Here is a 25,480-nt window from a genome sequence, read left to right as displayed (position 1 = left end):
GACATGTACACACTGCTATATTTAAAATGGATAATCCACAAGGACCTACTATATAGCACAGGGAACTCTGTTCAATGCTATGTGATGGCCTGGTTTGGGGGAGAATGGATACATGCATACATAGGGCTCAGTCCCTTCACTGGTCACCTGAAATGTACAACATTGTTAATCGACTCTACCCCAGTAGAAAATAAAAACTTTAAAAATAAAATAAATAAAAAAGAAGACGTTTCTATTCAGGGTGTGGAAGGGAGAAAGTGGCTTAAGTGGAGGGGGGCCCTAGAGTGAGCTGGGGAATCAATTTAAAGGAAAAAAACCGAGGTTTGACATGATCTCACCGTGGAGGCTTCTGCATCAGCCCTGCCGCCCCCTTCCCCCTTCACTGCCTCCTCTCTCATATCCACACAGCTTCCGGTCCAAATGGTTGGAGCAGCAGTATCAGCCCTCTGTCCACAGCTCATAAACTGTCGTTAATGAGTTCCATATTTCTTTCTCTATGAATAAATCACTTTGAAAAACAATAGTATAGGATGTTTACCTACTCACGAAATTGCCATATGTAACACGATAGAAAAGGGTTGGGGGGAAGGTGTCATAATTTTATCAATTGTTATTGAACTAAGCCCAGGATTCTTTTTTTTTTTTTTTTTGCTACAAGAAAATCTTTCCTTCTGCCCATGTGAGGGCTACTGAAAGGCAGGCCCCCAATCAGCCCATGGCTCACAGCTTCCGATGTGCAAACAGTGGGATTTCTGTGGCTTTTCCACCTGCTTGACTGACATAAAAAGTATTGGCTTTGTCAACCAGTGTGAAGACCTCAGACTGTCTTCACCTCTCTCCCTGTTCTCTGGCATCTCCTCTTATGGGTGAGAAACAAATAAGGTAGAAAGGATCATAAGAGACTACTACGAGCAGCTCTATGCCAATAAAATGGACAACTTGGATGAAATGGACAAATTCTTAGAAAAGTATAACTTTCCAAAACTGAACCAGGAAGAAATAGAAGATCTTAACAGAACCATCACAAGCAAGGGAATTGAAACTGTAATCAAAAATCTTCCAGCAAACAAAAGCCCAGGACCTGATGGCTTCACAGCTGAATTCTACCAAAAATTTAGAGAAGAGCTAACACCTATCTTACTCAAACTCTTCCAGAAAATTGCAGATGAAGGTAAACTTCCAAACTCATTCTATGAGGCCACCATCACCCTAATTCCAAAACCAGACAAAGATGCCACAAAAAAAGAAAACTACAGGCCAATATCATTGATGAACATAGATGCAAAAATCCTTAACAAAATTCTAGCAAACAGAATCCAACAACATATTAAAAAAATCATACACCATGACCAAGTGGGCTTTATCTCAGGAATGCAAGGATTCTTTAATATCCGCAAATCAATCAACGTAATACACCACATTAACAAATTGGAAGATAAAAACCATATGATTATCTCATTAGATGCAGAGAAAGCCTTTGACAAAATTCAACACTCATTTATGATTAAAACTCTCCAGAAAGCAGGAATAGAAGGAACACACCTCAACATAATAAAAGCTATATATGACAAACCCACAGCAAGCATCACCCTCAATGGTGAAAAATTGAAAGCATTTCCTCTGAAATCAGGAACAAGACAAGGATGCCCACTCTCACCACTACTTTTCAACATAGTGTTTGAAGTTTTGGCCACAGCAATCAGAGCAGAAAAAGACGTAAAAGGAATCCAGATAGGAAAAGAAGAAGTGAAACTATCGCTGTTTGCAGATGACATGATCCTCTACATAGAAAACCCTAAAGACTCTTCCAGAAAATTACTAGAGCTAATCAATGAATATAGTAAAGTTGCAGGATATAAAATTAACACACAGAAATCCCTTGGATTCCTATATACTAACAATGAAAAAACAGAAAGAGAAATTAAGGAAACAATACCATTCACCATTGCAACAAAAAGAATAAAATACTTAGGAGTATATCTACCTAAAGAAACGAAAGACCTATACATAGAAAACTATAAAACACTGATGAAAGAAATCAAAGAGGACACAAACAGATGGAGAAATATACCGTGTTCATGGATTGGAAGAATCAATATTGTCAAAATGGCTACTCTACCCAAAGCAATCTATAGATTCAATGCAATCCCTATCAAGCTACCAACGGTATTTTTCACAGAACTAGAACAAATAATTTCACAATTTGTATGGAAATACAAAAAACCTCGAATAGCCAAAGTAATCTTGAGAAAGAAGAATGGAACTGGAGGAATCAACCTGCCTGACTTCAGACTCTACTACAAAGCCACAGTCATCAAGACAGTATGGTACTGGCACAAAGACAGAAATATAGATCAATGGAACAGAATAGAAAGCCCAGAGATAAATCCACAAACCTATGGACACCTTATCTTTGACAAAGGAGGCAAGGATATACAATGGAAAAAAGACAATCTCTTTAACAAGTGGTGCTGGGAAAACTGGTCAACCACTTGTAAAAGAATGAAACTAGAACACTTTCTAACACCATACACAAAAATAAACTCAAAATGGATTAAAGATCTAAATGTAAGACCAGAAACTATAAAACTCCTAGAGGAGAACATAGGCAAAACACTCTCCAACATAAATCACAGCAAGATCTTCTATGACCCACCTCCCAGAATATTGGAAATAAAAGCAAAAATAAACAAATGGGACCTAATGAAAATTAAAAGTTTTTGCACAACAAAGGAAACTATAAGTAAGGTGAAAAGACAGCCCTCAGATTGGGAGAATATAATAGCAAATGAGGAAACAGACAAAGGATTAATCTCAAAAATATACAAGCAACTCCTGAAGCTCAATTCCAGAAAAATAAATGACCCAATCAAAAAATGGGCCAAAGAACTAAACAGACATTTCTTCAAAGAAGACATACAGATGGCTAACAAAGACATGAAAAGATGCTCAACATCACTCATTATTAGAGAAATGGAAATCAAAACCACAATGAGGTACCATTACATGCCAGTTAGGATGGCTGCTATCCAAAAGTCTACAAGCAATAAATGCTGGAGAGGGTGTGGAGAAAAGGGAACCCTCTTACACTGTTGGTGGGAATGCAAACTAGTACAGCCACTATGGAAAACAGTGTGGAGATTTCTTAAAAACCTGGAAATAGAAGTGCCATATGACCCAGCAATCCCACTTCTGGGCATACACACTGAGGAATCCAGATCTGAAAGAGACACGTGCACCCCAATGTTCATCGCAGCACTGTTTATAATAGCCAAGACATGGAAGCAACCTAGATGCCCATCAGCAGAAGAATGGATAAGGAAGCTGTGGTACATATACACCATGGAATATTACTCAGCCGTTAAAAAGAATTCATTTGAATCAGTTCTAATGAGATGGATGAAACTGGAGCCCATTATACAGAGTGAAGTAAGCCAGAAAGATAAAGAACATTACAGTATACTAACACATATATATGGAATTTAGAAAGATGGTAATGATGGCCCTATATGCAAAACAGAAAAAGAGACACAGAAGTACAGAACAGACTTTTGAACTCTGTGGGAGAAGGTGAGGATGGAATGTTTTGAAAGAACAGCATGTATATTATCTATGGTGAAACAGATCACCAGCCCAGGTGGGATGCATGAGTCAAGTGCTCGGGCCTGGTGGGCTGGGAAGACCCAGAGGAATCGGGTGGAGAGGGAGGTGAAAAATTAAAAAAAAAAAAAAAAAAAAAAGAAACAAATAAGGGGCAGATGTCTATCCCCATGCCCAGGATAATTTAGTTCTAAAGAAAAAAAGATCACCCGAGCAGTTAATTCCTCAATCCATTTTCTTGCTCTTTTGTTGGAGTTGAGTCACATTTTTTTCCATCTGAAATTCATTTTTTTTCCCATTTATGTTTATTAGTTGGAGGCTAATTACTTTACAATATTGTAGTGGTTTTTGTCATACATTGACATGAATCAGCCATGGATTTACATGTATTCCCCATCCTGATCCCCCCTCCCACCTCATAGTGTGAGGGCTCAGACAGTAAGGAATCTGCCTGCAAAGCAGAAGACCTGGGCTCGATCCCTGGTTGGGAGGATTGCCTTTAGAAGGGAATGGCAACCCACTCCAGTATTCCTGCCTAGAGAATCCTATGGAGAGAGGATCCTGGGGGGCTATAATCCAGGGGCTCGCAAAGAGTCAGACATGGCCAGCAACTAAACCTTCATGCCTGACGTTACACCCCATACTGGGTGACTGGTCACCGTGGGGGTTTCAAGCCCCTGTCCTTTCACGCCCAGCAGAGCTGTCCTATCCCGGCTCCTGTGCCCCCTGTGACATGTCCTGTCACAGCCCAACTCTTTTCTCTGCCCAGTCCTGTTTTTTTTAACACTCGCTCCAGGTGAGGTTCATGGGCATGCTCAGTGCTGCTTCCTGCCTGCAAAGATCAATACGGTCTGCTTTCTGGGAACCCACCTGAGGCTCTGGCCTTCCTTTGCTTTCCAGACTTGATCTAACTCACTCTCCTTACTTCTTACTCTTTGGCTTATGAAAACAAAATGATGGAACCTAGGGACTTCCTTGGTGGTTCATAGTTAAGAATTCATCTTCCAATAGACAGGGTTTGGATTTCATCCCTGGTCAGGGAGCTAAGATCCCACATGCCTGTTGGCCAAAAAACAAAACGTAAAACAGAAGCAATATGGTCCATATTTTTAAAAAATCTTTTAAAAATAATAGAAATTAAAGTTTTAATAACTTGAAACTTCGGTTTTATAAATCCTGCTTAAATTGTACTTTAAAAGTTACCCCTTTGAGATGAACGGCACATTTCGAGAGGTGATTTTTGTTACTGGTCCTCATTTTCTAGACAATAAGATCCAGACTCTTTAACATGAGGCATGAAAGGCCCTCCAGAATTTCCCTCCGTGTGTTTTTTCCAGATCATGTCCCATGCTGACACACAATGAATTCTAAGCACCTGCCATCTCCCAGTATTACTCTCCATGCCCAGGAGGCTCTTCCCTCCTGGAGGATGCCTGGTCCCCTCCCCTTCTGTCCTCTCCTGATTGAGTTGCATCAACGCAGTCCCATCAAAGCAGTCAGTCCTAAAGGAAATCAACCATGAATATTCATTGGAAGAACTGAAGCTGAAACCGAAGATCCAATACTTTGGCCACCTGATTCGAAGAGCCGACTCATTGGAAAAGACCTTGATGCTGGGAAAGATGGAAGGCCAAAGGAGAAAGGGACAACAGAGGATGAGATGGTTAGAGAGCATCACCAACGAAATGGACATGAATTGGAGCAAACTCCTGGAGATAGTGAAGGACAGCAAAGCCTGTTGCAAAGAGTCAGACAGGACTTAGCAATTGAACAATAACAGCAAACTTTCTGACGTCCCCTGGGAAGGCTGCCTGAATTGCCTTGACGGTTTGTTTTCATCCCTGGGTTCCCAAAGAAGTCTGCACACTCTAAGATGCTGTTGGGCTTCCCTGGTGGCTCAGATGGTAAAGAATCTGTCTGCAATGCAGAATGTGGGAGACCTGGGTTTGATCTCTGGGTTGGGAAGATCCCCTGGAGAACAGCTGTCCACTCCAGTATTCTGGCCTAGAGAATTCCACGGACAGAGGAGCCTGGAAGACTACAGTTCATGGGATTGCAAAGAGTCAGACACGACTGAGTGATTTTCACTTTTATTTTTTTCTTTCAAGTTGCTGTTATGGGTTGAATTTCCCACCCTCCCCACTGGGATATGTTGAAATCCGAACTGCCAGACCTTAGAACATGACCTTATTTGGAAGCAAGGTCTTCAGAGAATAATCAACTTAAAATGAAGTAGCTAGAGTGGACCTTAATCCAATATGACTGGTGCCTTTATATAAAAGGGAAATTTGGACGCAATGGGAGTTACACACCCAGGAAGGATGCCATGTGAAGATAGGAGATCTTGTTGCAGAAACCAGTAATCGAGAAATCAAGCACCACACTCGGAAAGTTGGAGAACTCAGGTTTATTAGGCCGGTGGGCCCAGAGGAGTTAACATTCTAAGCTCTGAGCCCCAAACAAAGGGGTTATGGAGTTTTTATAGACAGACTATAGTGGGCAACACTTGCTGCTAATAGGCTGGTTTAAACTAAAGGGCTTCGTGCACTGGAACAGCGGTCAAGATGGGGAAGGGGATGCCTGACCTCTACACAGAGAGGCACGATGAAGCAGGTTTGCAGGGGCTTGCCAAAAGCAGCACAAAGGTGAGTGAGATGAGCTCCAGTTCCTAGTATTGTGAGTCCCCACTTTCTGAGACTATATGACATAGGTGACCCAGACTCTGCAAGGAGCAAGCTGAGTTACAGAGGCAGAAGGAGCAGGAGGTTATGTAAAATTTTAACTTTTCCTTTTCATTCTGAGTGATACTTCTGCAAGCCCGGGAATGGTAATGATTGCTAGGAACACACCCAAGGTGAGGAAGATGCAAGGAAACATTGTTCTCTTACAGGTTTCTGAGGGAGCATGGCCCTACCAACAACTTGACCTTGGACTTCTAGCTTCCAGATCTGTGATAAAAATGAATTTTTGTTGTTTTGACTCACCCGACTTGTGTTGCTTTGTTAGAGAAGCCAGAAGAAATGAATACAGACATTCACCAGTTAGAACTAAGACAATGATTGATGTTGGTCTTTCTAACCTTTCAAATGCAAGGTCGGAAGCCAAACCTTACATACAATATTATCCTCTTGACAAGCCCAGTGCTTGGCCCACAGGAGGGTCTCAAATACTTCAGGGATGAATGAATGAGTAAATGAATAGAAGCCAGCTCTCTGGATAACAAGTCGGGGTTATGAGAGACAGTGACCCACATTAAAAAATGTTCAAGAGATCAAGAGTGTGGTGACTAATGACATCACCAAGACTTTGGCATCTATCGGACCCAGCAAGACTGTGCAGTAGGCCATGACCAGGTTACCTAGCCTCCACTTCCTCACCTGAAAAATGGGGAGAATACCTCTTTCGTTATGAGATTTTTGCATGGGATTAGATAAGATAGCATGTGGTATAAATATAAGGAGCAGATATAAAATTATAAACATGTAACTCTGTTCCTTTTCCACCTTCTAAGGAGGTTTCCATGTACCACTCAACTCTTGAACTTAGGTAGCATGAACTTGGTAATGGGGAGCATGAAGCAATGCAGTTGAATTTGAATCATACACTGGAAGAAGCAAAGAGTTGACTGTGCATGTGTGTGCTAAGTCACTTCAGTTGTGTATAACTCTTTGCAACCCCATGGATGGTAACCCACCAGGCTCCTCTGTCTATGGGATTCTCCAGGCAAGAATACTGGCGTGGGCTGGCATGCCCTCCTCCAGAGCATCTTCCTGACCCAGGGATGGAACCGGCGTCTCTTACCTCTCCTGCATCGGCAGGCGAGTTCTTTATCAGTAGTACCACCTGGGAAGCCAAAGAGTTGACTAAGAGAAGAAAAAGAATGGATTTTGCCATGAGCAGTAGAGGGAAAGAAGACAAGAGCCTTCATGGGCTGGATTTCAGGAATTTTTTTAAAAATGCAAGTAAAGATATTTTTGGTCAGCAGTCAACCTGATTGGATATTAAGACATGGCTATAAAAATGTTAAGAAATGTTGCTATTTTTCTTAAAAGTGATCCCTCAATGATATTTCCCTCAATGATTTCTAATTATGTTTAGATAGCAGACTATTAATTTTTTGGAATGTGATACTACTAAGATTGGCTTCAAGGATAAGCAAGCTGGCCAAGCTTTTGGTGGGTTCCAGAGACGTAAAGAGCTTACGTAGCAAGCTTACCTAGCCTTAAAGTAACACAGAGGAGTAGGTGCTTAATAAACGGTGGCCATTGTCAGGGTGGGTGGACAAAGGAGAAGAGACGAGCTTGGCTCAAGGTCAAGTTATCCTGGGAGTTGGATTAATGAACTCAAGAAGTCTATTTTGTTGTTGTTTTCATCACTAAGTCATGTCCAACTCTTCTGAAACCCCATGGACTGTAGCATGCCAGGCTCCTTTTTTCATAGCATTTCCCAGGAAAGAATACTGGAGTGGGTTGCCATTTCCTTCTCCAGGGGATCTTCCCAACCCAGGGATAGAACCCATGCCGCCTGCAGGAGGATTCTTTACCATTGAGCCACCAGGAAGATCCCCAAGAAGTCTAAAGCTGAGACATAAAAAATTTGAGAGCCTGAAATAGAGTCTAAAGTTGCCTGAGCAGAGGCTCCTCTGACTCTCCCAGCCTGAGTGGGAGCTGGCGCCCTGGGAAATGGACCCATGGAGAAACTGTCTGAGTAGAGGCTGAGGGAGAAGGAGAGAGCCATGGTTACCAGTAACTTCCGGTAACAGCTCATCAGTTCCATCGAAGGGGTCCAGGTGGCTAAGGAAAGCTGTCTCTGGTAAAAGGATCTGAGACCGTTTCCAAGCTGAAGCCAGTCCTGGTGGGAGCAGGTGGCTGACAACGATGAATGAGCCTCAGAGGATGTCAGGTGATGGCTGTCTAGAAGTCGCCCGGGAAGAAATAATGCAGAGAAAAATGACTTCCTTCTGCCTAGAGCAAGAAAGCCACAAAGGGCTTTGCATTCCCAGGGCAAAGCTCCTGATATCAGGCTTCCTCTATTCCCCTTCAGCCACACATGGAGATGGGAAGTGAAGTTCTGAGAAGGTGCAGAAATAGGTGGAAAAGGACTTCTTTTTAAATGACTTGTACAGAACGTAAGAGGTGTCTCTGGAAAATATTCTGTTAAGAATAAGACTGTTCTGTCAAATGTTTGGATTTACTAATAAACCCCAAGGAAAGACTCTAGCTGCTAAGCTGAGATTTATTAATAGAAGGGAGGAGGAATGAGATAATCCATTATGACAGAACCAAGAGGACTTCATGTACTTCTTTTTTTCTTTCTTATTTCTGTAAATATTAATTTTTTTTTCATTTGTTCATTTATTTTTGGTGGCACTGGGTCTTTATTGCTACATGTAGACTCTCACTGTATGCAGTGAGTGGGGGCTACTCTTCGATGAGATGCACGAGCTTCTCATTGGAGTGGCTTCTCTTATTGTAGAGCACAGGCTTAGTTGCTCCATAGCATGTGGGATCTTCCAGAACCAGGGATCGAACCCACTTGTCCCCTGCAATGGCAGGCGGATCCTTCACCGGTGGACCACCAGGGAAGTCCCTCATGTTCTTCTTTGAAAAAAGTCTTCTACCCAGAGGGATGGGATGGGGAGGAAGCGGGAGGGGGGATTGGGATGGGGAACACATGTAAATCCATGGCTGATTCATGTCAATGTATGACAAAAACCACTACAATATTGTAAAGTAATTAGCCTCCAACCAATAAAAATAAATGAAATAAATAAATAAATAAATTTAAAAAAAAGGAAAAAAAACAAAAATGTCTTCCTACCAAAACATCTCTTAAAGTCATGACTCAGGTGGTTTTTGCGGCGTATAGTTTCTGCCTTAGAGCGAGTTCTCGTCAGTGTGACTGGTGAAGCTTTATTCTCACATGGGGTGATGGGTTCCCGGTTGTTCATTCCACCATAATGCCCCATAACTCACATCAGTGAGTCCTAACAGGCGCTGGCATTTGGGGCCAGATGATTCTTTGCTGTGCAGTGCCATGCGGCACCCACGGCTGCAGTCGATGGAATGCCTTGCCCCTGTCATTCTGACAATGATGACAACGTGACAAGCAAAAGAGAAGGCCCCTACGTGTTTCCAAATGCCAGGTTCCAGGAGATGTGGAACAGCCCTCGGGGTGAGCTGCCAGTTCATCTATTTGGTACTGTTTTCTTCTGCATGTATCGATACCAAAAATTACACAAGAAAACCTCTCAATGATTCTCATCCACGCAGTCAATATTAACATACTCTTGCATCAGGCTCCCTTCTAGGTGCTGTGGATACAGCAGAGAATGAGAGAAAGTTCTGTCCCCGGGGAGCTCCCATCCTAGTGCAAAGATAGATAGGAATATCTGTATTGTATCAAGAATCTGAAGGGCTTCCCAGGTGACTCAGCGGTAAAGAATCCAGCTGCCAATGCAGGAGATGCAGGTTCGATCCCCGGGTCGGGATGATCCCCAGGAGGAAGAAATGGCAACCCACTCCAGCATTCTTGCCTGGGAAATCGCATGGACAGAGGAGCCTGGTGGGCTACAGTCCATGGGGTCATAGAGTGTTGGACACAACTGAGTGAGCACCACGAAACATCAAGAATCCGAAATGTGCTTATATCTTGGATTTAGCTCTATGCCTGGAAGTGTGCTATAGACTGACAGCTGGTACCCCCAAATGCATATTCTGAAGCCTTAATACTCAATGGGATGGGGTCTAGAAGTGAAGTCTTTGAGAGGTGAATAAGTCATGACGCTGGAACCCTCACGTAGGAGACTAGTGACACAAGGGTGATGGACATTTTCTCTGTCATGTGAGGACAGCAATAAGTGGCCGTCTGCAAGCCAGGAGGAGGGCTCTCACCAGAACCCAGCCCTCCTGGCACCCTGGTCTTGGATCTCCAGCTTCCAGAACTGGGAGGAACAAATCTCTGTTGTTTAAGCCCTGCGGCCTGTGTTATGTTGTCATAGCGGCCATGTCGTTATGGTGGCCATGCTGTTACAGAGGTCAAAGCATAAATTGATGAACTGATTCAAACCCAAGAAATATTCTGTATACAAAGAAACTCACTGTAGCAGTTATAACAACAGCAAAAGCCCCGCCATAAGCCACCAATCCAAATAGTTTGAAAAGGACCATGAAAGTGATGGGAGGACCACATAGGGTTTATGTGCTAGTTTGTAAAATTGTATAAAGAGCTTGTAATCACCTTTGGAAACAACTTCTATTATAAATGGGAAGTGTAGTACACATACATATATATCTATACACACCCTGGTGGCTCAGCGGTAAAGAATTTGCCTGCCAAGCAGAAGATGCAGGTTCGATTCCTGGATCAGGAAGACCCCCTGGAGAAGGACATGGCAACCCACTCCAGTATTCTTGTCTGGAGAATCCCATGGACAGGGGAGCCTGGTGGCTATAGCCCAAGGGGTCACAAAAGAGTCAGACATGACGTAGCGACTAAAAAACAGCAACAACAACAGCAAGTACTATTATTGAATGAACGTGTATTCCATTCTACATATCGTTGGATTCAATTTTCTAATATTTTGTTGAGTGTTTTTGCCTCTATATTCATGAGAGATAATGATTTATAGGTTTCCATTCATGTTTGTCTTTCATATACTCATATTATACTTGTAAAAAACTTTGAAAATAAATGTCTAAATTTGGCTATTATATTAGGCTTAATTTAGCAGATGAGGCATAAAAAAATCCACAGTTAAATAATAAGAGCAGACATCAGCTTCCAATTTGAGACAAATCGTAACTTTTGCCTACATGCTTGGCTCACATGCTACCTGGTAGAGACCTCCTCCCCAACTTATAGGATCAGCTCTTAAGAGATATACAAACTCCCTGTGCAATATAAGTCTAAAATTAAAATGCTGACTGGATAGCAAATGTCACAGGGTCAGAGAAAAACAATGGCCAAACTCACTCAGGTCTTGATGAAAGTTAAGTTGAACAACTGTTTTGCCTTCTGGATCCTGTAAGCTCATACGTAAAAGCAAACCTCACTGATGCAACTACAGCAGTACAATCTACAACTCCACAGATATTCAAATATTCAGACATTAATAAGCTCATAAAACTTAGACCGGAATTCTAGAGTCTTAAGTAAATTTAGAGATCACTTAATTTGATTCAGTTTTTAAATGAAGAAACTGTGAGCCTGGGAGGTCAAGTGACTTGCCCAGGAGTATACAGGAAATTCTATTTTAAGCCAGCTGAAATTCTGTTAACTCTCCTACACTTCATCATTTATGAAGGCCAAGCTTCCTTGAGGTCAACTTCCTCCTTGTCTTTACATCAAGTGATGTAGGAGATTCCTGGTCTCCTTTGTTGTCTATAGGTTCAGCTCATCCATTTATTCTACAGACATCTGAGTGTCTGTTTTCTGTCAGGCACGAAGTAGCCACTGGCAGACAATGGTGAATGAGACACAGTCCCGGCTTTCCAGGAAGCCTCTTCTGTTTAGAGGCTGACAAGAGGCAGGCACCATACAACCTTTCTAGGGCTCAGATTAGGAAGTGGGAGCACAGTGGCGCCACCTCCAACCCCATGAAATCCACCTACACCCCACCCCATGCCACCTACTCTTGTCACTTTTTCACAGACCCTCCAAGACTCTGAGTATCCTGTGAGCTCTCAGATCCTCTACCATGACTCTGTAGCCTGAGCTCCGCCCCACCTGGGTGATGGTTGATAATCCTTCTCCTGGGCACATGAGCTAGGTGGGCAGCCTGCAGGCAGAAGTGGGTACTTCGGGGCAGTGACCAGTCCCAGCACCCCTGAGATTTCAATGCAGTGAATTTGGGATGTGACTTGGAAAACTGATACTTTCAATTTCCCTGGTGACTTAGCTTGTCTGCCTTATCTGGGAAGACAGTAGCAGTGGTTATATGAACCCCTCTGCCTGCCCTAATCACAGCATCTCTTGGCATTCAATACCACCGACCCCAGACACTGCCCTCTGTACATACCAGGTCAGTCCAAAACTCTCTCTCCCTTGCTGGAATCTAGAGCTGAGACATGGAATTCCAGTCAGTCTCTGTTGACTTTATAACTGGAGTTCATCCATCCATCCATCCATCCATCATTAAGTAACTACTCAATTCAGCAAACTGGGAAAACAAAAGCTTGCTCTCTCATGGAGCTTATTTTCTGTTGGGAGGAGGGTTAACAATAAGCAAATAAGCATAATAATATCATAGGTCCTAATAAATACCAGGAAAACAAAGAAGGCAGGGCACCAGAATGGCGGTCAGGAGAGGCTGCTATTCTATGTGGTGTATTCACGTGTGCTCAGCTGTGTCTGACTCTATGCGACCCCATGGATCGTGGCCTGCCAGTTTCCTCTGTCCATGGGATTTCCCTGGCAAGAATACTGGAGTGGCTTGCTATTTCCTTTTCCAGGGGATCTTCCCAACTCAGGGATCAAACCTGGGTTTGATCTCCTCCATTGTAGGCAGATTCTTTAACATCTGAGCCTTTCTGTGTGGAGTGGCCAGCAAAGTTCTCTCTGATAAGGGGGCATTTGAATGGATCTCTGAAGGAAGCCAGGGAGAGAGGGATGGCCTTGTGGGGGAAGGATCTTCCAGGCAAAGGGGCCAGATGCACAGAGTCCCCAAGGGGAGCATTTATGAAGTTCTGTGTGCTTGGCACATTTGGGGAACTGTAAAGAGGCCAATGGGGCTGAGGTGGGGAAGGCACAGAGGAGATGATGGGAGAAAAGGTCAGAAGGCCAGGTCAGAGCTCAGCAGACTTTTTCTGTAAGGGGTCAGGTAGCAAATACTTCAGGTTTTGTGGCCAGATGGTTTCTGTTGCAACGATTCACTTCTGCTATTGTAGCTCAAATGCACCAGAAATGATACACAAACAAGTGTGGTTAGGCTCCCCCCCTTCCCCAAATTTGTTAACAACAGGTAATGAACCATATTTGGCCTGTAGGCCCTGTTACAGGTCAAGGCAAGCACTTTGGATTTTACCTTGGGTGAGGAAGGTAGGCACCAGAGAGTTTAAAGCAGAGCAGTGATATGATAAAAGGTATACCTTAACTATATCCCTCTAACTGACGTGTGTTTGAAAAATTCACCATGTCTGCTACCTGTGGAATGGAGCGCACGGGGATACAGGCAGAGGCAGTAAGGAGGTGAACGTGTTATTCTAGGTAAGAGATGCTGTCGGCCTGGACCAGGGAAGAGGCGGCAGAGGTGCTGAGGAAGAAGTGCTCAGAGTCTGGATATGTTTTAATAGTCAAGCAGACAGGATCTTCTAATGCATGAAGTGCAGATTGTGACAGAGAAAGAAAGAATTCAAGGACTCAGAGGTTGACAGCTGGAGACATGGTCAGTGAAAGAACAGAGCTGCAGTTGGTGGAGCTGGAAAGACTGGAGGAGAAGCTGAGCTTCAGCAGAGGATTCCGAGCTGTTTCTTCACACGGAGGTGGGCAGCCAGTGGAGATGACGGGCAGGCAGGTGTACCTATGGCCTGGGGTCATGGGAGGAGGCCAGAGCCAGCGTTATCCATTTAGGCGCCACTGGGTAAAATCAGAATTTCAAGCTCTGTGACTGGATGAAGTCACCTGTGGAGCGACAAGGCACCAGCCTATGGTGTCACCCGGGCTGACTGTCATGGGAATTGGGCTGGGGTGGGGACAGCCCACCGCTGGCCAGCAACTGAGAGTCCCAGGAGAAGGCAGGGCAAAGTGACAGGCCTTCATTAGCCTGTGGTCACTTTCAGACACTTGGCCTTGTGTCAGCATGGATGTGCAAAGGTGTGCAAAGTACTCACACTCTCCTGTGTACTATGTACACAGGCCTATGGGCTTCTGAACGAGGGTACCAGCATCTGCCATTGTGATCACACTGAGGGCTTAAATGGTGGCCCCCTGAAGATGAGTCTGGGTGTCCTGGAACCTGTGATCATGACTTCATTTGGAAAAAGGGTCTCTGCTGATGTCATCAAGTTCAGGATCTCAAGATGAGATCATTCTGGATTATCTGGGGTGGAGGGCGGCTCTTAAATCCAATGAATAGTGTCCTTGTAAAAGACACACAAAGGAGTGAAACAGAGAGAGAAGAGAATGGAACGTGAAGATGAAGGCAAAGAGTGCAGTGATGCAACCATAAGCCCACAAGCCAAGGAAATCTGGAGCGGCAGAAGCTGCAAGATGCAAAGAAGGATTCCATCCTAGAGCCTCCGAGGGAGCCCAGTCCTGGGACCCCTTGATACAGGACTTCCAGTCTTGGGAACCATGTGAGAAAACACTTTTGTGTTTTAATCCACAGGGACATGGTAATTTACAACAGCAGCTCTAGGAAACAAATAACAATAGCAGGATGAGTTCTGAGTTCTCCACACACCTAAGGGATCATTTTAAAAAAGTGCCTGAAGAGCAAAATAATAAAAGTTAACATGATTTATCACTCTGAAAGCATTCACTTGGATGTGCTAAAAGCCTGTACCTAACAAGGACATTCAGTGATGCGACTGCCGTTTAAAAATAGAAATGTGAGCACCAGCACCTGCCTGCTAATTTGTGGACGTCACGAATCTGGGTGCGCAGTGAACAAAGGGGCCCAGAGGTCTGCACAGCTGCCTTGCGCTCACCTCTGTGGGCGTCGGAGGCGGGTGGGCTGGCCTGCCGAGCACACACAGGAAATGGGGGGAGGGTGCTGAAAGGAGGAGGTCCTTGCGAATGTACCTTTTGTTGTCCCATTGTGTCTCTGTGGTGTTGATCTGTGGTTTCCTGGCTGAACCCCTTGTCTCGGGTTTCCAGGGACTGGTCTCATGCATGGGGGGCTGGTCTTGTGTGGCTCTTTAGGGTAACCTTCCTCTTAGCAACAGCAGCTTCCCAGGACACGAATTCCTTTCCTCTTACCCCTCAGCCTCATGGTTTTGCCCCCAGAGACACATGATAAGGGCAGCTTGGATTGTTCTGGAAACAACCTGAGCCCATGAACTGTGGCCTGTAGATCCTCCTCCGACCACAAGGAGCTGCTGGTCCTGTGTCTGCTGAGGCTACTCTAACACAGGACCACAGACCGGGTGGCTTACATGCCAACACGTGCTCCTCAGGGTTGGAGAGGCTGAGAAGTCCAAGGTCAAGGTGTTGGCAGACCCAGCTCTTGGTGGGCATTGTCTTCCTGGTTTGCAGAGAGCCGCTCTCTAGCTGTGTCCTCACACGGCAGGGGCCAGAGCTCTGGTCTCTTCACCTTCTTCTCAGGACACTAAGACCTCATGGGAGCTCAAAGGTCACGACCTCAAGCCCAGCTCGTAATACCACTGCACTGGGAGTCAGGACTTCAACATATGGATTTTGGAGGGGGCGTGTCTGCTCAGTCACTCAGTCATGTCTGACTCTTTGTGACCACCGTGGACTGTAGCCCACCAGGCTCCTCTGTCCATGGGGATTCTCCAGGCAAGAAGACGAGTGGATTGCCATTCCCTCCTCCAGGGGATCTTCCCAACCCAGGGATCAAACCCACGTCTCCTGCATTGGCAGGGTGGGTTCTTTACCACTGAGCCACCTCGGGGGGTAGGGGGCACATGTTCAAGCCATAATACCCTGTGTCTGGTTAAGTGATAGGTTTAAACTCAAGAGTAACTGGGATGAATGTCTGACAAGATAGGGCAGGGACAATGGGTGGCAGCGTCTGAGATCTGCCTCTCTGGGAATATTCTGGGATGTACTGTAAGACCCCTGAATCTACAGGGAGGGCAATGAGTGCAAGCGGGCGTATAGCAGGCTGCCTTTGGGACTGGACTGCCCTCCTCACACACCAGGTGAGTGGCCTCTACTGGCCGCCCCGCAGTCTGGAATCCCTGCGGTAGCGGGGAGGGGACAGAACTGGACCAGGCGGGAAAGGACACAGGACGGCTCTGTCTCTGACCCTCCCGGGGATGTCGATGTGGATTCTAAGTGGGGTGATGCTTCAGGACTAAGTAAGGATGGATCTTTTTGTTTGTTTGTCTGTCTTCTTTTGTACACGTCATGCAGGATCTTAGTTCCCCGACCAGAGAGTGAACCCGCGCCTCCTGCAGTGGAAGCACAGACTCTTAACCACTGGACCCCCAGGGAAGTCCCAAGAACAGATCTTGATCATGGCTTCTCAGTACAACAGAGGCTGGCTGAGGGGGAGGGTTTTCATGTGGGGGCTCTGCTGACATCCTTGGAACCACAGCATGTCGCAGACAAGTGCCTCATTTTCTGCTTAAGGCCCTCCTGTGTGAGACCCAGATGGTCCACTGATGGAGAGAGATGGGTTCATGCGGGGTGTGGGTCAGCTGGTGTCAGCAGGGGAGAGAAAACACCACCAACCAGCCAATCAGTGTGTTATGTAGAGAGGAGTGAGAACAGCACTTAGCCGTAGGTGATTTATCCTCCGAATCATGATGCTCTCGAGATTGGTAGGGGTACTGTTCATATTCATCCCTGGACAGTGTAAGAAAAGAAGGACTCTCCCATACAACCGGGGCATATGGTCAACCTAGCCTAAAGAAAGAGAGGAGAAGGAGAAAAGAGGAGGGAGAGGGAGGCGGGAGAGAGAGAGAAAGGAGAGGCTTAAGAGTCAAAGAGAGATGCCCTGTGTGGGCACGTCTGGGTGGTACTCAGCGGGTTGTTTGCAAAGTGTTATCTTAACCTCTTTCCCAGACAAGCAAATTAGCATGTTAGAAAAATATATGACGATAGAAGCTTCCACTTGCTCCAGAGCTCCCCCCACACACAATTTCCTATGAATATCAAACAAAAAGGAAACAGGAAATCAAGAGGAGCGAACTCCGTTTCTCATTCAGCACGTTGCTCCACTCTCTCCAACACCTGTCTAATTTCTGTTGGGTCCTAAACGCAGGGGCCGGGGCTTATCTACAAAGCTTTTAACAACCTAGAGAAAACATCTCGAGGCAACTGTATTTATGTAGAAAGAGGCTGAGAAAAAAGGGGAAAGCATGAGACCAGCAAGTACACATGGAGTAACTATGTTTTGGAAATGTGTTGCCAAGTGGATTGTGCCAGGGCCATTCCCCATGGCTTCTATTCCATCAGACACAATTCTGACACCTCCACTATTTGGAGGTCAGAATTTCTGGAGTGTTCTGGTGGAAGGACAAGTGCTTGGCAAGCTTGAAAGGACTGGCAGTACTTTGACGCAGAGAAGATGGTGAAAGAAGATACAGAGCTGCAAGGAGAATAATCCATCAGAGGATGAAGCCCAGCTGGGGAAAGAAATACTGGAAGCAGAGGGTGGGAGGGGCCAGTCCAGGAGATTCTTGGGCAGGGAAACTGGTCTGGATCTACACGACTGGAACACAGCATCCACAAACAGGCCATGAATAGCTAAGCAGTTCCTTGATGTTTAGACCGAGCTCTTTTGTACTCTGTACTTCCACAGAATTTCTGTCTTCCTGTCAGAGCACTTGTCTCCATTTGTAAAGGTTCATTCATCAGTGGGGGTCAATGTCGTTCATTATGGTGGGTCCTTGGCCTGAAAGCCCATTGAAAGCAGGGATTACATTTATGTTTGGGGGTTTGGTTTTACTTCCAGGCCATAACTGGCATGGTGCCAGGTACATGGGGGCACTCAACACATCCTTGTGGAATGGATGATGAAAATATTCAGGACTTCTTCACTGACGATTTTACCCACATTCATGGCTTTAACCACCACCCAGAGGCTGACGAGATCCAAGTGTCTATCTCCAGCCCAGTGTTTCCTCCAGAATTACATATCAAACAGTCTACTCACCATTTTCACATATATAACATAATGTGAAAATGTCAGAGCATCCCAATTGCACACAACAGTCCACAACTGGTTCTGTGATCGCCCCAGTCTCCAACCAGTTTCTCTTCAAGTGTCTTTCACCTTCTTTGTTCCTGCATCTCTGGTTCATTAGCAAAACCATGTTCATCTCTTAAATTTTCTGGGTTACAATCACTTCTCTCCACAGGCCATGGTGATTAAGAGTGCAGGCTCTGGAAGTGGATTGCCTGGGTTTGAAAATAGCTTCCACCACTTATTAGCAATTTGCTTAAAACTTCTGAACCTTATTTCTGTATACAGAGAATGGAGATAATAGTAGTATATACTTCATAGGTTTCTTCTGAGAAGTTGATGAGATAATGCTTATGATGCACTTTCAAAAGTGCTAGTTGCTATTATCATCACCACCACCATAAGCAGTACCACTATTACATCACTACCACCATCATCACCATCACTACCATCACCATAACACCATCATCATTGCCACCGTCATCATCATAACACCGTCATCACCACTACCATCAATACCATCAACTTTATCATCATCTCCACCATCATCGTCACCATCATCACCATAAAACCATCATCATCGCCATCATCACCATAACACTGTCATCACCACTACCATCAATACCATCAACATTATCATCATCATTATCGATCCTCTCCATCACCACTGCCGTCATCATCACTACTACTGCCACCATCATCACTGTCATCACCATCACCGTAAATGTCATCATTACATCATCACCATCATTACCACCGGCACCATTATCACCACCACAAGCACCATCAACCCTATCAAGTTACCATCACCATCATGATCACAACCATCACCTCCTTGGCTACAGTCTTAATCTAAACTACCATCATTGCTTATCTGGATCATCACAATGGTCCCCAACATCTTCTCACACCCATTCTTGCCCTCTCCAATCTATTTTCCACTGTGTAACCCAAGTGATCTTTTAAAAACACAATCTCATGTCACTCATATATTTAAACTGTATCAGTAGCTCTCCATGGAAGATGGGGTAAAATCTAAAATTGTTAACATGGTTTAACTAGTCAACCTTGGAAATCCTTTAGCCTTAAATCTGACAGGTGTGTTGGTCACTTGAGGATCTTAGCAAAAGCTCTTTCCTTTGCCAGTAACACTGCTCCTCTTGCCCTTTCCTCTCCTTCCTTACATGAGCAAAGCCTCTCTGGAATGGTAACATTCACTGTCTCTGCTCTACAACTGACTGCGCAACGGCTTCTTCCCCCATCTTTTCATTGAAACTGTTCAGAAAAAGGGCATTATAGCACCTGCTGGTGAAGTCAATGAGTCTATTTTTAGCCTTATCTGACTTGACCTTTCTGAGAACCTGACACAGCTAACCACTCTTTCTTCAAAGTTTCTTCTGCCTTTGTCTCTCCTTCCTGCTTTCTTGGTTCTTTTCATCTTCCTCTGGTTGTTTCTTCTTTTTTCCTTCATTTGCCCCTCTTTATCAGCCCCTTCGAAGTTGATTTGCCCAAGGTTTCCTACTTAGAACCTTTCTTTTGCTCTTCTCATTCTCCATGGGTGATCCTACCTATTCATGTGATATCCACTGCATAACGACTCCCAAATCCTCACCTTTAGGGCCTTTCTCCCTCTTCAGCTCCAAGTCCATGCTCCTCTATGAGGATGTTTCAGAAAGATGCCAAACAGAACATTCATAAAACTGAAATCTCAGAACGTCCTTCCTTTCTCTGTTGGTATCTCAGTGAATGGTACCAATGCCCATTCAGTTGCCCAAGCAAAAGCTTGAGTCATCCTTGTTTCCTTTCTTTCTCTTCCTCCCTACATCAAGTTAATCATCAAGTTCTATTGACTCTGCCTGTTTAGATGCACTTGGATCTGTTGGCTTGTCTTTGTAACCTATGCCACTCCCTTAGTTCATCATATCCCACCTACACTACAGCCATGGCTTTCTAATTCCTCTGCCTTTCACCAGCCTTTCCTCTCTCCTACACTTTTTGTACTTTGGTCACAGTTGAGGGAAAACAGATCCTAAATGATTTCTTAGACAACTGGTTGTCTAACTTATACGAGAAAGGGTTTCTTAGGCAAATAAGAAATGACTGACTTAAGAGAACATCACTACTGTGGCTCTTTATTAGAACCCATCATGCAGAACAGCATATTAAAGATTCTAAGAAGTCCTGTCACAAAGGAATTGGTTGAGAAATTTAACCAAGCATCTCCAAACTCCTTTGACCATAAAAAAACCTTCTCCAGAATGCACTTCCTAACACCTTGCAGGACACTACAAACTTTCAAAATACAAATCTGATCATCTTTCTTTACTTAAAGATATGACAGATAAATGGATAAACACTAAAAGATGATTTTAATTTTATTCTACGGGCGATTAGAAACCTATGGAGATTCTTGAGCAGGGTAAAGACATCATATCCACACAGTCAATAACTTCCAAGGACTGAGCTCCTGCTATATTCTGGATACTTCTCATCTATAATTTCTGATCCTTAACCATGAGGCTACAGGCAGGCATAATCCCTAGGTGAGGGGACTGAGCCAGGTTGGCAAAGTGTTGGGTCTAAGGCCATACAACCAGTAAGGGTGGAGTGGTATCAAGCTCAAAGTCTAGATGATTTTAAAGTCATGGCTGTTTTCAATGAGCAGGTGACATGGTGCCTCTAGGACAGATGTGAAACAGGAAAAATCAGAAGGCTGGGACCTAAACTCCTAGAAGGCTATCACTTCTTTCTTTGTTCTTTTTCCACCTCTGTTTTCATACTTCTCCAGATAATACTTCAAGTACTAGCCATTCTTCGTTTTTTCTTAAGATTTATTGATGTGGATCATTTTAAAAGTCTTTAATGAATGTGTTACAACAGTGCTTCTGTTTTGTGTTTTGGTTTTTTGGCCACGATACATGTGGGATCTTAGCTCCTTGACCAGGGGTTGAACCTGCACCCCCTTCATTGGAAGGTGAAGTCTTCATCACTGGATGGCCAGAGAAGTCCCTGAGCCATTCTTTCTAAGCTCGAGCCTCCTTGCCCTTTCTGTAGGCTATTGTATTTTTTCCCCTTAAGCACCCAGCAAAACATAAGATGGCTCCAGGAAAGCCTCTCTCTTGCTTGAAAGTTATGTGTCTCTAGTGCCTGTCTGAGCCCAGATTCCTCAGTTTGATATTCTAGGCCCTCCCTTATCCGCTATTAAATTTCCTTTTTGATCTTGGCTCTAGATACTTTTCTAAATATAACCCATGCCCCAGCCAAACCCAACTACCCACTGTTCAGCAGCCTCCCTGTCTTTGTTCTTGCTGGGTCCTCCTCTTAGAAAGCCCTCTTCAGTATTGCCTCTTCCAAACCACCAATCCTTTCGGGTCCCTTTTCACCGTACCTCCACAGAACACAGGCTTCCTTGGTGGTTCAGATGATAAAGAGTCTGTCTGCAATGCAGGAACTCTGGGTTCAATCCCTGGGTTGGGAAGGTACCCTAGAGAAGGGGATGGCTATCCACACAAGTATTACTGCCTGGGAAATCCCATGGACAGAGGAGCATGGGCTACAGTACATGGGGTTGAAAAGAGTTGGACACGACTGAGCAACTTAGCACGCATGCACACCACAGAGCACATCCTAATCAGATTAGTCTAACCACATGCTCTTTGGGTTTCAGCCCCAAAGGGCAAGGAGGTGCTCCAAACATGGAAACTGGGTTGCCTTCTGAAATTAAACTAGTAAACCCCATTGTAGATGGCATCAGCTATCTGCAAAGATGATATACCCAAAGGAAGGCTCAAGAAGTAGAGAGTGAAGGAGATCTGAAAACATCTTTTTGGAGGAAAGTGCCTAGGACTTACTCCCGGGACACAATTGTACACACATATCTGGAACCGTAAGATGCAGATAAGGCCCTCATCAGATCAGTTATAGAAAACAGAGGGAAGAACAAACCCAGAATCAACTGTGACAATAGGCCAAGACAGCGACCTAATCAATTACATTCATTCGGTGTGTTGAAGCACAGCGTATGCTGTTATAGGCAGAAGGCAGCCAAATGCACAGACGTGGAGAGGCTGCTGCCAGTGTCGACTGGAAGAGACGCTTGCCGAGTCTGGGAAATGCTGACTTCCGGGACATGGCAGGGTTGGTGATTACAGGACTAGAGATGGTTTATCCAACTCTCTCAGATCTGATGAGTGTTCACAAGATCCTCCTGCTTCCTTTGTTCAAATGACAAACCCAGCAAAGCCAGCTCTGGAGAATCAGTTTGGCTTTGGCTTACTTTCGCATCATCAAAAAGGAATACTCTGAGCAGTAGAAAGAGATATCCTTGCTGTATCTACCTCAAAGGTTCAACCAGATAATGCAGAGGGATTGATTCAGGCATATATATAGGAAAGGAAGAAAAGTGTTAGTTGCTTAGTTATGTCCGACTCTTTGTGACCCCATGGACCGTAGCCTGCCAGGCTCCTCTGTCCATGGGATTCTCCAGGCAAGAATACTAGAGTGGGTTGCCATGTCTTCTCCAGGGGATCTTTCTGACCTGGGGATTGAACCTGGGTCTCCTGCATTGCAAGCAGATTCTTTACCATCTGAGCCACCAGGGAAGCCCCATGTATATAGGAATTGTTCAATAAATGTTGTATTTAAAATTAATCAGTGTATTCTGGCTCTGCTTCTGATGACAAGTTCTCATACATTTGGTTAAGGTGAGTTGGCTTCCTGGTGTCAAGGTGCCCTGGTGACTGTGGGTACTTGGATTTGCAAAACAGATTCTGTGACTCTGGATGAGAATGAACCAGTTGAAGTACAGCCTCAGAAAGGGCCTGGCAACCAGGCACCTGGTCAAGGGCATCTCTAGTTTATTACCATCCTCTAAAAGCCTCCCTTTTCTAAGCATCCAGGGCGTGTCTGGGAAAATCACTCTTGTTCTGTGTTCAATGCAATCACTTGTGTATTCCAATTCCATGAGAGTGTGAACTCTTTGAGGCCAGAGGGAGCACGTATATCCCTTGCAGAGCCTCAAATGTCATAAATAAGGAACAAGTTGAAATGAGATAAATCAAAGCTTGAGAAAATGACCTAGGGTTTGAAGGAAGGCTACACATTCTGCCCCCACCCCCAGAGTTGCAGAGCCTTGGAGAGGAAGCCCAGAGCTGCAGGAGAGCATCCCTCTGGCGCCCACCCCTCCACACCATCCAGGGAGTGGATACAGGAGAGCTGTTAGGCTGAAGGGGGGATGCTCAGCCACCCAGAAAGAGTGAGGGAGAGACGGACAAACGGATGGAGCAGGTGGCGCCTGCCACACTCACCCGGATCTCGGTCTGCACAGTGCATTTAACCAGTTTGAAGTTCTTCCCAGGGTTGAAGCTGTTGCTATAGAAGCAGACCTTGAGGATCCTCACGTCTTCCTTTTCCACGTCTACTGGCACCACCACCATGGGCTCTGGGGGGCCTTCAGGCCGACGTAATGTGCCCACCTTCACACGGCTCAGGGTCTCAGACACCCCGGACATCCTCTCTGACGGCAGCTAGGACCAGCACATCGCAGTCCTGCGGAGACAGCAGAGGGATGGCCCTGAAATGATGGGCGTGGGCCCACCTGCCTCACCCCCCAGGGGCAGCACCCAGGAAGTACACATCCTCCTACTCTTGAAGACGCCCCTTAAAGGCATCCGGCTTGGAGGATGGGGAAATGGAAGCACAAAGGAGCAGTCTGAATGAACATCCAGGTACCAGCCAGAGGACCTGGTGCGTGCAGGCGGGCGCTCTCTGCGAGGGGCCCCTTCTCCCCATCACTTTCCTCCTCCCACACTGGCTCCTAGGCAAGGGGCCCATACTTTGCAAACGCAGCTGTGAGAGGAGGCGGCCCCAACATGATTCCAAGGCACAGCTGAGCACAAAAAGCGAAGAGCAAGACAGTAGAAAATAGCAGGAGAGAAACAGGGACAAGGGAGGAGAAGCCGGGTAGAAAATGGGTAGCCTGGAGGGCAGTGGGGTGGGGAAGCCAGGAAAGGGTCCAGGTAAGGGCCAGCTGGGGGCTGATGGCTTTGCCCACACCCACCTGCAGCTGCCAGCCTGGGTTTCAGGGCTGGCAGCCTCGGTCCCACTGAAAGTCATCTCCCAGAGCATCTGTCACCATATCAGATGGCGCCCTGGCATCCCAATCTGAGAGGTCTTTCTGCTGGGGCAGGGGTGTCGAGGGGGTTAGGGGGTGTGACTGGGCCCCTAGAAGATCCAGCCCAGTTCTGATGACAGTTTGGTTGACATCTACATGGACTATAAGCATCCGAGGAATCTTCAGTTCACCCCGAATCTCAGCCAACATTGGCCCTGGCTTCTTGGTCCAACCACAGCTCTGTAGGGTCTACTATCACTGGTCTAAAGCAGGAATACTCAAAGGGAGCAAAGGAAGCCTGACACCAGACTGGAGATGCCAATCTTGGTTCCACGTTAATATCCCCCGGGAAGCTGTTAAGAGTGTCTAAATCCAGACCCATGCCCAGAGATTGTCAGTGAGGTGGTCTGGGGGAGGCCTGGCATTGGTATTTTTAAGTTTCCAAGGATGTTTCTAATACTCAGGCTAGGTTGGGAACTTCCATTCTAGACTAAGTTTAGTTCTCATCAAAACCCATCCTCCAGAGAAATCTCTCCCTTCTAACAAGAGACTGTGATTTTAGGGGCACATTCCTAGACTAGGAGTTGGGGGCCGAAGGATGGAGTGACAAGTGAACTTATTCATAAAACAAAAATAGAGTCACAGAAGTAGAGAACAAACTTCTTGTTGCCAGAGAGTAAGGGGAGGGGAGGGACAAATTGGACTTGTACTGACATATACACACTGCTACATATAAAATAGATAACTAACAAGGACCTGGGCTTCCCAGGTGTCTCACTGGTAAATAATCTGCCTGCCAAGCAGGAGATACAGGTTCGATCCCTGGGTCGGGAAGATCCCCTGGAGAAGGAAATGGTAACCCATTCCAGTATTCTTGATGTGAAAATTCCACGGACAGAGGAGCCTGGCTGGCTACAGTCCACGGGGTTGCAAAGAGATGGACACGACTGAGT

At 45.3% G+C, this 25,480-nt stretch overlaps 1 protein-coding gene across 4 annotated transcripts in view; it reads right to left on the bottom strand.

Annotated features, from left to right (window-relative positions):
* Window positions 1–25,480, bottom strand: part of PTK2B (protein tyrosine kinase 2 beta) — a 135,187-nt gene that overhangs the window by 41,974 nt on the left and 67,733 nt on the right. For 3 of the 4 annotated variants that reach the window (XM_065946666.1, XM_065946668.1, XM_065946667.1), the window contains exon 2: window positions 23,722–23,962. The exons of the other annotated variant lie outside the window; for it this stretch is intronic. In XM_065946666.1, the coding sequence (XP_065802738.1) occupies window positions 23,722–23,925 (204 nt within the window). In that variant the 5' untranslated portion in view covers window positions 23,926–23,962. The remainder of the gene's footprint in view (window positions 1–23,721; window positions 23,963–25,480) is intronic. 4 annotated transcript variants of the gene reach the window in all.

The sequence above is a fragment of the Muntiacus reevesi genome, chromosome 10 (assembly GCF_963930625.1).
Source record: "Muntiacus reevesi chromosome 10, mMunRee1.1, whole genome shotgun sequence".
In the NCBI taxonomy this organism is placed as follows: Eukaryota; Metazoa; Chordata; class Mammalia; order Artiodactyla; family Cervidae; genus Muntiacus; species Muntiacus reevesi.
This window is presented reverse-complemented; position numbering and strand designations above follow the sequence as displayed.